Source organism: Theropithecus gelada, chromosome 7b, assembly GCF_003255815.1.
Source record: "Theropithecus gelada isolate Dixy chromosome 7b, Tgel_1.0, whole genome shotgun sequence".
Lineage (NCBI taxonomy): Eukaryota > Metazoa > Chordata > Mammalia > Primates > Cercopithecidae > Theropithecus > Theropithecus gelada.
Window position 1 is genome coordinate 52194502 of NC_037675.1, and position 13257 is coordinate 52207758.

A 13257-nucleotide genomic window follows, 5' to 3' on the forward strand; every position below is an offset into this window, starting at 1 on the left:
CTCTGGACTTCATTGCTCACCTGCCCAACTCACTACAGACTCGTCACTTACCTGTGTCCCGAGTTGAACACGTCATCCTCCAGGCAGGGAATGTGGCACCATCATTCATAACCCAGATGCCGCCTAGAGCCAGAAATTTACTTCTCACGGTTTTGGAGATTGGGAAGTCCAAGATCAAGGTTCTGGCAGATGTGCCTGATGAGGGCCCGCTTTCTCATAGATGGAGCTTCTCTCTGTGTCCTCACGGGATGGAAGGGGCCAACGAGCTTCCTCCTGCCTCTTTTATAAGGGCACTAACCCCATTCATGAGGGACCTGATCACCTTCTAATACCATCACCTCTGGGGTTAGGCTTTCAGCATGTGAATTTTGGGGAGATACAAACACTCAGACTATAGCAGAGGCTGAATGGAAAGAAAGAATACAAATCAAAGGACAAAAGTGCTAACAAAAATAAAGAACAACTAGTTCTCTTCCCCTCTCTGGACAATTTGGTTTTCAGAGTATTGTAAATACGTGGACTTATCTTACTGTTTCTCTGAGTGGTCCTGTCTGTAGTGAGTCCTTTCCTGGCCAATTCTTGGGCCTGATAGCATTAGCCTTCTGAAAAAGAGAGGAAAAAAAGTCATGGGGGAGGGGGGATGGGCAGAGGAAGGAAACTCTCAGCTTGCTCCTCAAAAGTAGGTCTTCAGGGACACTATAGCTGCTTCAAACTCTTTTAGCTAAAGGGACCACAGCAGTGGGAGCAAGGACTTATATATATATATATATATACACACACACACACACACACACACACACATACACACACACATACACACACACACACACACACATATATATATTATTTTATCTTATTTTTTGAGACAGAGTCTCACTCTGTTGCCCAGGCTGGAGTGCAGTGGCACGATCTCAGCTCACTGCAACCTCCGTCTCCTGGGTTCAAGCAATTCTCCTGCTTCAGCCTCCCCAGGAACTGGGACTACAGGCGTGTGCCACCATGCGCAGCTAATTTTTTGTATTTTTAGTAGAAATGGAGTTTCACAGTGTTAGCCAGGATGGTCTTGATCTCCTGACCTCCTGATCCACCCGCCTTGGCCTCCCAAAGTGCTGGGATTACAGGTCTGAGCCACCGTGCCCAGCCCAACTTAAGTATATTTTTAAGAACAGAGAAAACCCACTTGCTGTGTCGAGTCCTGGCTGAGGCATGTCCAACATAGCAATGGTCCTGACTTCAGTTAGAGCTGTTCTTTTTCCTTTATTTTTTACATTACAAAATAATTCATTTCTAGCCTGGCATGGTGGCTTACACCTGTAGTCCCAGCTACTGGGGAGGCCAAGGCAGGAGGATCAGTTGAGCCCAGGAATTCTAAGTGACAAAGAGCTATGACTGCACCACTGCACTTCAGCCTGGGCAACAGAGACCCCCATCTTAAAAAAAATAAAAGATACAAAATTAAAGAAATAAATACAATAAATTCATTTCTTGGGAAAAGATTAAACAATACAAAAGGGCCGAAAATAAAAAGCAAAAATGCCTCATTTCCCTGATCCTAGTACCCAGTGATAGTCCCTGTCTCAGTGTGGATTTTAAATACACATATGGAGGGTCAAAGTTACATATCCAGTATGGCATCAGAAACATAAAATTATGCCTAGATTTGTCTAGAGAGTCGAGCTGGATGGAAATGCTACAATAAATGCACATTTCTTTTGTAGTGGAAGAAATAAGCCATCTAGAATATAATACATACAAGTAACTCCTTTGATCAGGAAGGGGCTGAGGTTCAGGAGTGGCTGTGCAGTTTGACTCCTAGCTCTGAGCTTTCTCACTGGCTACTCAACAGGTCAGTGCCAGGTAAAGTGTCCCACACCCAGACAGAGGGGTAACCAACCACCCAATGCAATGGGGCCGCCCCTCCAGGGGGCCCTGGATTGTTTGGTTTTAAAATGCCTAGATTGGAATTGCATGCTGGGATGGGTGGAAGCAAGCTGTCCCAGGGCTGAGCAGGAAGGGCCCAGAAGCCTGCCCGGGAGCTCACCCCTCCCCAGCTCTTCTCTTTAAAGCCACCATCATTCTTCCAACTTGTCAAGCCACACCAAGGCCAAGTGAAGCCCAGCACCTGTAGGCTAGGGCTTTGGAAAGCAGAGGCAACAGCTGTGCGAGGGAAAAGCTCCGGGCGGGAGGGCAGCCCTGGCTGAGTCTAAAAATAAAACCCAGCCTGACAGCCTGACAAAGGGCCTCTTGTCAGGCGCAGCAAGAGGGGCTGTCCTGGCCGCCCTTGTGAGGCTGTTCTGGGGCCACGTGGGGAGTCCCTCCCTTTCTGCCTCTGGGGTGTCATTCTCCAACAGCCTCTTCAGGTGGACCGGCCTGTCCTCAGTGAACAAGCCGCCTCAGCTGGGGTTTAAAGAGGGATCGGCCGCGCCACTGAATTCCAGCCTCAGCGACATAGCGAGACTCCGTCTCAAAAAAAAAAAAAAAAGAAAAAGAAAAAAGAAAAAAAAAAGATGGATCGGCTGAGGTACCTTTGTGTACAGACTGTCCTGTCTGCAGTGAAACTGAAACCGGGTACCCGCCCATCTTGCTCTTCAGAGATGGGCGATCCGCCTGTGCCATACTAGAACAGCAGCTCCAGATAGGCAGGGATGAAACACATCCGTCTTTGGGAAGCACGAAGGAGCGCCGCTCTGTTTCCCCGTTTTACAAAAAGGAGCCCTTAGAACCGATTTGCTCTCACGGTGTTGTCAGCTCCAGGCCAAAGTGGGCTACCCACAAAGGCAGTCCTTTTACCCTCCGCACCGCACAGAGCTCGTTTTCTGAGCCTGTGGGGTGGGAATATCCCGCCTGTGCCCCCCGGGTTTCAACTCGGGCTGGTCAGGAGGAAGTTTCTTAGCTTCAAAATGATCAAATTCCTCAACGGATTGAAAAAAAAAATTGTCAATAGAAAAACCAAAAACATCAGGGAAATTAGAACATGAAGCACTAATGAGGAGCAGGAAACATCTACTAGAAGGAATTCCTCTAGTATTTAATTTTAAAGGTTTTAAAAATGTGTATCTTTTTGGTGTAAATGATTTTAAAGCAGAGCTAGCCGGCATCTCAATCTCTAGATTCAAACTTTCTGGCTCCAAGGTGTCACCATTGTTTGTGCTCCTCATCAGCTCACTGCTGCCCCCGCGTGTCTGATCTAAAAATCACAACACAGAGCTCGTTCTCAATTTTATGCTTTGCAAATAAATGGAGAAAAGTCCCATCTCCCCTCCCCGCCCCCAACCTATTAGCTCCCATGACAACAAACGGTATAGAATGAAAGCAATGTTTTAGCTTGTTAGTAACAGCTGCATAACCCAGGTGAATTTTCAACAAGTCTTTCATTCCAGAAGATATCATTAGATTACTCAATTTTTTTTCTTTCTTTCTTTCTTTTTTTTTTTTTTTTCCAATTCATTGAGCCTTTGGTGAAGGGATAAATTTAATTCTTAGAGGGAGTGGTTATGATTACATTAGTGACGTCTTATTAATGCTATGCTCTTCCTGAGAAACCACATGAGTTACTTATTGACCTGAATTAGAGTTTGTTTTATAACATTAAATAAAAACCCTGTATTTAGGATGAAAGTTTGCTTTCAATCACAAAGAGTCTGTGATGTGAGAGAATTTCTGACACAAGGCTCAAACATTCACCAAAGGGCAGCCTCTTTGTGTTCACCTGGCACCTTTGTCTGTAGTGAGCAGATTGGATCACTGTTTTGATGTGAAACTAGGCTGCCTCTGTGATTTCTACTGAGCACCAATTTTTCCTATTTCTTGCTCATCTATGTAGTTTATCTAAGTCACTTTTTGCTTTATAAAAACTGAGACCACACAGAATATCATGCTGCTCTAGATGGAATTTGGAAAGTGCCTTCCATCCTGGATAGATCGGGGGGCCTGCTCCTTTATGCAGAGATGACACAGTCTCCTCTTCAACATTACCTACATGGAAGAAATGGCCACTTGTTCCCAATACTCACACCAGAATCTTCCTATACTTTAGTGAGACTTCCCAAAGTCATCCACTAAAACCCGAGTGCCATTTATGGATCTTAATGATCTTTCACTGTTCAATCCAGAAATACCTCTGGAAGAGAGGGCTGAGGCTTTATCTCCCACCAAAGCAATCAAACAAGTCTGGTTAAAGTCAGTGCCCACATAGGACCTATGGGGGCAGATTCTCTTAGATCCAACCCCAAGTCTACTCCCAAAGGAAAGCTGTGAAGGGCATGGTCTGAATGGGCAGCCGATATTACTGTAAGAATACCACTTGGTAGAATGTTCATCCTGTCTTGGAATTCTTTCAGTCACCTGTGTGAGGTTCCTGCGAACTAGGTTAAGACCAGCTTTATCACTCTGTGAGGTAAGGCAGAGACTATGGGTCACAGAATGAGATACAGTCCAGTATTTCTTGGCTATTGGCATTGCTCTGACAAAGTGTATTTCTAGTAACATTCCAGGTTCTGCACATCTACAGACATTTAACCCTAAGAGGCAAGGTGCCTGTCAATGTCTGGAAAGGCAGCTGACAACCTTGGCAGCAGAGACTTGAGAATTTCTACATAGGAGGAGTGCTGAGGTGACTGATTGGATGACAGGGCTGGAGAGAGTCCCTTGAGGTTGCATTTGCATTCAAGCACACTCTTTTCAATTGTGTATTTATTACGGGCTGCTCTGAGGGTCGCTATTGGAGCTGCTCATTGGAACTGTCATTGAAGAGAATTCAGTTGGTCATTCTTTCAGTTTTTCAATCAATAGACTCATTCTAAGCATAGAAACATGGTGTGAAGCGTTTATTCAGCCTAGGTTGAAGTCTGTTCAACAGACCAGAGGATCCATGGTTGTGTAACAGTTTTAGAAATCTCAGAGTAGGGAGACGCCTGCAATGCCTGCAAGTTTTCAGGCATGTCAGTTCAGCCTGGAGGGGCCCCCTTCCCTAAGTACTCTCAGGAGGGAAGAAGCAGAGGTCCTGGAGTCCAAGTCTGCCTTAACCTTACGTCTTTGCCTTTGCCACTGACCTCTGCCATGTCCATTCTCCTGACCACCATCCAGTCGGGACCATGCTACTAAATTGCTGTATGTGTGTCTGTAGAGGAGTAGAGGTGAGTGAGGACCTAGTGGGAGTTATTGAAGCTATAGAATAAATATAGCACATCTTGGATTGTTGGTTTTACTCAAAGCTTAGTAACATGTACACTTTTGTTAAAAGAAATGACAATATATCATAGAGTGTGAATTTGTTGGGATTAAATTCAGCTATAAGTAACAGAAAAATCCAAAGTAACAGTGGCTTAAGAAAATGGACATTTCTATTTTTCTCATACTGACAAGTTTGAGAGGGCTGGTGTGGTCATCCACAGGGTCAAAGACACAGCTCCTCTGTCTTATTGTTTTGCATTGAGTAGCTTCCATACTCAAAGATATCTCCTGGGACAAGATAGCTGCCAGAGAAGGAGGCTTTAAATTTGTGTTCCAGACTGCAGGAAGGAGGAAAGGATGTACCTTCAGGGAGACTTCTGAGAAGTCATATATATCACTTCCTTTATGTCACATGGCTACAACTATTTGCAAGAGAGAGTTGGAGAAGTGGCCTTTATTGGAGACAGGTGTTTGCCACCTGAAATTTGATAGTCCTATGGCTGTAAAAGAAGGGAAATGAATGTTGGGGTAATTTAAACAAAGTCTCAGGTGATGCTGATGCAGCTGATCCAAGGACCATACTTTGAGTAGCAAGGGACATGATCTTGCATGATCTGGCTCCTGGCTATATCTGCAACCTTGTCTCCTTTTGCTCCCCCTGTCAGTCCCAATGCTTCAGCCACACCAGCTTTCTTGATGGGTCTTGATTACTTCCAGCTTGTACCCTACCTGGGAGTCCTTGAACTTGCTATTACTTCTGGCTGGAACCCCATTCTTTTTTTCTTTTTCTTTTCTTTTTCTTTTTTTTTTTTTTTGATGGAGTCTAGCTCTTTCTCCCAGGCTGGAGTGCAGTGGCTCAATCTTAGCCCACTGCAACCTCTGTTTCCCGGGTTCAAGCGATTCTCCTGCCTCAGCCTCCTGAGCAGCTGGGATTACAGGCACACCCCACCATGCCCAGCTAATTTTTGTATTTTAGTAGAGACGGGGTTTCATCGTATTGGCCAGAATGGTTTTGATCTCCTGATCTCATGATCCGCCCACCTCGGCCTCCCAAAGTGCTGGGATTATAGGTGCGAGCCACCACATCTGGCTGGAACCCCACTCTTAAGTCTTGCCATTAAGATCTCAGATGAAGTAGTTTCTCTATTATATGATTTGGTTTTGGTAGCACTAATCTGAATTTCTATTATTTATTTATTTGCATCGTTGCTTTTTGTCTCCCCCTCTAAAACATCAGCATAATGAGAGGGGGAAAATTATTTGTCTTGGTCAACTTTGAATCTCCAACACTTAGAAGAGTATTTAGCACATGTGCTCAATATATGTTTGTAGAATAAATGAGCAATAATAAATAGTCTTTCTAATGATAATATTAGTTCCTGAGATCAGGGGCCATGACTTGTCTTTTCCCTTTCCTCTACAAGGCTTCATATGATGGAATATGGACAGCTGGCATTTGATGAATGCTTGCTGAGTGGGGATTGCACAAGAGAAGGACTACCTGTCTAATCTCTAGATGGGTCAGGGGTGGGATGGGGTAGAATCGCACCTTTACACATGACATGATGACTATGCTAAGCACAGAACTTGCCTCTGGGTGGGGGAGGTGAGAACAGGGCAGCAGATCCCAGACCAGGCCAGCTTAGTGCACCTTTCAGCCCTTCCATTTGCCCTGGTTTCTTTCCTGGCATCCCGCAGTTCAGAATTGTATAGGTGCAAACTAGAGAATGCCAGAGTGGCCTATGGAGAATGTATGTGATGGAGTTTCGTGGACTGGCTGCAGTACAGATTGAAGTTTTTCAATTATTTATAAAATATGTATTGAGTACCTGCTTTGTACCACACATTATGCTCCGTGCTGGAGATACACACAGCCCGTATGTGTGAAATTTTGTTCCAAACTTAACAAGCAACACCAAAGACAAAAAGGATTCCTGATTTAGATAGTGCAAGACTATCGAATTGCATGTGAAACACTGTAGCCCTTCTGCTGAAAAATTGTTTAAGTGGTCACCTCGCAAAGCTACCTGACACTCACTTCCGGATTAATGAGCTGATATTTGCTAAGTAACTTGTGATTACCGGGTTGGGAGGACTCCTTTGGGAGTTCCCATCCTCTTTGATACTTAGCAGGCAGGAGAAGGAAGAACATTATCCACCCCCACTCTCACACACTCCTTTGTCTCTTGCTCTGCAAGGAAGGGTATGAGTCTCCTCCTGGTATCAATTTTTAATTGCTTTTGGTAGGCGGTGAAGTAGAACAGGATAACTGCATGGACTCCTAGGTATATTTGTGTATCTATTTGTATTTATTAGTAATTAAACTTCTATATTGGTCTATAAGCCATAATGTTGATGAGTGTCTTTGTAAATGAATGCATGCAAATACGCCCAGGAGCCTGACAAAGAGAGTATCAAATACATTCATTAATAAATAATACCAATACTGTGCATTTGTAGGCTGAAATTTTTTTTAACTTCAAAGAAGAGCTTTCATATCTATGATCTCATCTCACACTACATATGATTATTTTAAAACTCCTCTCTAGGGACAGGTTGTTCCTTGCATGCTAAGCCAGGCCATGTGAAGATAATGAAGTCCCGCCTCGGGCTACCGGACACCATTCGTACCATCAGGCCAGCCTGTCCAAGTCTCCTGGGGTCTTTGCCTGCTTGTTTAAAAACTAAAGGCCAAGATGAAAAAGTACACTAATTTCAAGCTGTGCTGGGAGCACATATACACTCGGACTTGAGCAGGGGAACTGAGGAAATGAAGCTGCTTTCAGGACCATCTTCGGAGATTCTCTAAACGATGAGGAACAGATTAATTCAAACTGATGGCAGGGATTCAGAAAGCCCAGAATTACAGGCCCGTCATCTTTTAGGACTGAAAGCCAGTTCCTGTTTACTTTATCTACAGCTGTGACTTTTTTCCTGTCTTCACAATTTCTTCATGTGCGCTTCTATTAACAGGAAGATATTTTTACATCATCTTGCTGATCTTGTATAATAGCTTCTCCTGTCGAACTTCAATAGGCTAAAAATTGAGTGTCATTATTTATCCTAAGGCTGAAGAACTGCACATCTTGGAAACGCCCTTACTCTGAATTTATTAGAGGGGCATTTAAAAAAATAAGGAGAAGTCAAGAAAATAAATAATCCGTGATTGGGAGCCACTCTCTGCCTCTCTGTCTCCATAATCCTAAACCAGCTGCTGTGTTACCACATCACAAACATTCAGGCTTGTGTCCACTGTAAAGATTGCTTCAGAATTTTCTATCTGGATGTCTGTATATCCAGATATGAGGTGACTGGACACTGTAGGTGGTGGTAAATTCTTCCACCCTGATTACTCATGAAGCAGAAATAATTAGTGCCTACCTAACCTTTGAGTAACTATTTGAATTCTACTATTTTTAAGGGTAAGTGGAAGAACTAGTAACCCAGTTTATAACTACCAGTTGGCATGACCACCTTTGCCTCAAAGACCTGCCCCTTGGGATGCTGTGATAGTTTTAGTTTCTTGCCAAGTACCAGTGCTATTTGATAGTCTCACCTTGCCTGCTCTTTTGTATAAGTGTAGCCCATTCTGTGCATTGCACGCAGTTGGTACTCAATAAATACTGAATGAATGCAGCTTATCACCCATCATTTGGTCTGTTTCAGTCTCAGTTTCCTCTATGTAAAGTGAGATTATTAGCAAATGAAAGCTTATGTGTCTTCTAGCTTTAACATTCTATGGGACTCTCTGGATAGCCATTTTTAATTACCTCCTATCTCCAAGGCTGTTTCTAAGCAACACAATAGTACTTCCCTGGAATCCTTGCCTGACCTCTTCAGCCCACACAGGTGTTTCTCACTGGGCCTTCTTATTATCTGGTGGTACCCCTCAGGTTGTTATTTAGCTTTTCATATATGTAGGTCCTTCCCTTGCAATTAGAGTATAGGCTTCCAAAGCCAGATACTATATAAAATATACAAATAAAGACATATCACCCGAAGGCTTAATCTTAATGTTTTCTAGAGGGAATACTAGGCTTCAGAAAACAGAAGAATCAAGATAAATGTCAAGTTTGTGGTTAGGGAAATTTGGTGTATGATGATTCTGTTCTTCAAGATAGGAAATTCTGCAAGTGGTACAGGTCTGGAGAAAGAAGGAGAGCACAAGACTTTAGTGAAGTGCCACATTCTATACCTTTTTCTGGGAGACTCTCAAAGATCATTAAACAAGAAAAGATTTTGAGATATGAAATCTTGGCCAAATGAACATATTATTACTGTGTTTAGCCCAGAGCTTCCCAAATGATTAAACACAGTGTTGATCTAAAGAAAGAAACTGAGGCAAAATTAATATAGGTGGCGAGTTTATTTGGGCCAAGGTTGAGGAGTGCAGCCTGGGAAACAAAGGAAGTGCAAAGGACGAATAAGGAGAGGGGGCAGTAATAAAAGTTGTTTGCCGGGAATTCTCATTGATTTGTGATTAGCTATACATTGTTGAACTCTAGGGTAGGAGTTACGGTGTCCAGCATGTGGGATTGTTAGGTTAATTTATGGCTACTTGACATCACTCAGTGTAGAGCCCACATAGCAAAAAGAGATTACTTAGCTTAAGGGAGGAGTGAGAGGTGACTGCTGTCACATTTCAATGCCTCACTGGGCCTGATAATTCAAAGGGGCTCACACTTCTCAGATAAAAAGTTTCCTTTATTTCCCAATAGTTTTTAAAATTTTTATTTTTATTTTTTATTGAGACAGAGTCTTGCTCTGACACCCAGGCTGGAGTACAGTGGCATAATCTTGACTCACTGCAACCTCCGCCTCCTGGGTTCTGGCAATTCTCCCACCTCAGCCTCCTGAGTAGCTGGGATTACAGGCATGTGCCACCATGCCTGGCCAATTTTTTTATTTTTAGTAGAGATGGAGTTTTGCCATGTTGACCAGGCTGGTCTTGAACCCCTGACCTCAAGTGATCCGCCTCCTCAGCCTCTGGAAATGCTGGGATTACAGGTGTGAGCCACTGTGCCTGGCCTCTTTCCCAGTGGATTTTGGAAATGCTGGTGTATACAACACAAGAAGAGAAGCAGAGCTAGGAAGGAACCCTGAGAACAGCTAACTTTTGAGGAGTGGCTGGAGGAATTTGGAAAGGAATACCCAGAGTGGTAGGAGGGAGTTGTAACTGCTGGGGTGTAATCCCAGCTCAGTTATTCCATAGACATTAGGAAAACCAAGTCTCATGTCTTACTGTAGAACCGCAAGGACCCTATGAGCCATGTCTAGGAATGTAGAGAGCTCTTTGGAAGAAATAGTGTACCCAATGTACTCAAGCACTTCCAGTTTCGACTGAAAGGGGCCCATGACATTATCACTTTCTCTTCTCAAAGAAACCACTTCTTTAGCTAAAAGGAAACCCATATTAACACTCTCAATTCTAAGCACATGAGAATAATCCAACAGCTTCTCTTGATGCTATAATGAATTGTCTTAAATTAGATCTAATATAGAGGAAGACAATCCAAAACTTTAACAACATAGAAAAATAAATATTCTGAGTGAGTTAGTTACATCATTCTTTCACTATCATCTGGGACTAGACTCAAACTTCCCTTTAATAGTTTATTTCAATCTCAACAATATTAGATTAAAAAAATTCCTACCTGTGCTTGGAAAGCGAGAAAGGGTGAAAAAGGTGTATGATGCTTATGCTGGTGGGATTGTATAATGGGGTAGCCACTTTGGAAAACAATTTGGCAGTTCCTCAAAAAATTAAACATAGAGTTACCTATATGACCTAGCAATTTCACTCCTAGCTGTACAATAAAGAGATATGAAAACATATGTCCACACAAAAACTTGTATGCAAATATTTATAACAGCATTATTTACAATAGACAAAAAGTAGAAACAACCCAAATGTCCATCAACTGATGAGTGGATAAGCACAATGTGGTATATCCATACAAAGGAATATTATTCAGCCACCAAAATGAATGAAGTATCCATTGAGATAGCACATGGATGAACCTTGAAAACATTATACTGAGTTAAAGAAGCCAGACACAAAACGCAACATATTGTTTGATTCATTTATATGAAATGTCCAGAATAGGCAAATATATAGAGCCAGAAAGTACAGTAGTGGTTGCTTAGGGCAGGTGAAGGGAAGAATGGTGAGTGCTAATAGGTATAGGATTTCTTTTGCGGGGGTGGTGATAAAAATGTTCTAAAGTTATTGTAAATAGTAGTGATAGATGCACAACTCTGTGAATATACTAAAATTACTGAGTTGTATACTTTAAAATGGTGAATTTATAGTGTGTGAATTACATGTCTCAATAACGCTTTATTTAAAATAAAAGAAAACATAAGGGCGATGCATACTTTCTTTTCAAGATATCTAGTTCTTCAACACCCAACTGCCTTATTACCAGCAGTTTACATTCACAGCTATGCAGCAGCTGAGAGGTGGTCAGTCTTATTCCCCATTCCCTGTTTTTCCAGAATAATTTTAGGTGGTCAAATTAATCTATCTCCAATCAAGATTTATTTTTCTGCTAGTGCAAATAACATTCAACTGTTGGTTTCTGATGTATTTGTACCATCAGCTTTGTCTTAACATGTATACAACATGACATAGGACATGTTCATTTATACTGTTTATCTGTACATTTCTTAGGTCATTTTTCTAAAATTCAGGTTTGTTGAGGTTATTCAGTTAAATTAACCTGTGAGTTATATGCGTTTTGGTGGATATTTATAGTAACCACCACCACACTTGAGATGTTGACTATTCCCATCACTCTAAAATGTCTCTTCACACCCCTTTGTAGTCAACCTTCTCTCCCCATCTCCAGTCTCTGCCATCCCCTTATCTAATCTGTACCCTTAAGACACTTTTCATTTCCTGTTCTGTGTTCTCATGGTTCATCTGAGATGAATCTCTACCAGCTGGGATCCTGGCTTGTATCCCTACAGTGCCCAATGTGGTACCTAGCACCTAAAAGGTGCTCAGTAAATGAGTGCTGGATAAATGAATGAATATTTTGTTTTTCAGGTTCTATCAAATCATATTGGAGACTTCGTCCTCTGATTTCCAGGATGTGTCATTTGAAAGGGGCTATTTATGTTGGGAAAGGCCTTCTTTTAAAGTCTTATGCAACCTTTCAAAAAATGGGCCATAGTGATTTCCGACTTCAGAGATTTTTGCTGAGCATTTCAAACACATCCTTAGACTTGGGGCTTACAACTTTCTTTGTTCGTCTAGCACGTAGATGGAAATATCCTCTCTCAACCTGAGCAAGTAGATGGAAATAGACCCTGGGACCATGTGCAGCTGTTCTTCTCTCCTCCTACCTCTCCTCCCCATCTTTGATCCCTCCATCTCCACATGGCATGGCCCCAGAGTCGCATTCAGAGCTTCCCTGAACAAGTTCTGTGAGATTCCAGACCAAGCTTATGAAGAACTCCAGGGGTAGAATCGACATCTGCTTGAAGCTTTCTCATCATGCAGGGTGTGGCTCTGTGAAAACCCACCTGTTGCTGGCTCATCAGTCAGGCTTGGATCCTACCGGTCCTTCCTGAGCTAATTCCTCTTCTATCTTGATGTGTGTGAATCAGAAACTGAGCATTCCAGCCAGGTGTGGTGACACAGACCTGTAATCCCAGCACTTCAGGAGGCTGAAGTGGGGGAATTGTTTGAGGCCAGGAGTTTGATAGCCTGGGCAACATAGTGAGATCTCATCTCTATACACACATGTGCCTCCACCCGTGCATGCACACACACACACGCACACACACGTGCGTGCACGCCAGGCATTGTGGTGCATGCTTGTAGTCCCAGCTACTTGGGAGGCTGGAGTGGAAGGATTGTGTGAGCCCAGGAGTTGAAGCAAGTTCAAGTACAGTGAGCTATGATTGCACCACTGTACTCCAGCCTCAGTGACAGGGTAAGACCCTGACAGAAAGAAAGAAAGAAAGAAGGAAAGAAAGAAAGAAAGAAAGAAAGAAAGAAAGAAAGAAAGAAAGAAAGAAAGAAAGAAAGAAAGAAAGAAAGAAAGAAAGGAAGGAAGGAAGGAAGGAAGGAGAGAA

At 42.8% G+C, this 13257-nt stretch overlaps 1 protein-coding gene across 1 annotated transcript in view; it reads right to left on the reverse strand.

Moving 5' to 3' along the window:
- Nucleotides 1–323: 323 nt before the first annotated feature.
- Nucleotides 324–13257, reverse strand: part of PYGL (glycogen phosphorylase L) — an 89775-nt gene continuing 76841 nt past the window's right edge. The window contains exon 20 of the mRNA XM_025391850.1: nucleotides 324–602. Coding sequence (XP_025247635.1) covers nucleotides 522–602 — 81 coding nt within the window. The 3' untranslated portion in view covers nucleotides 324–521. The remainder of the gene's footprint in view (nucleotides 603–13257) is intronic.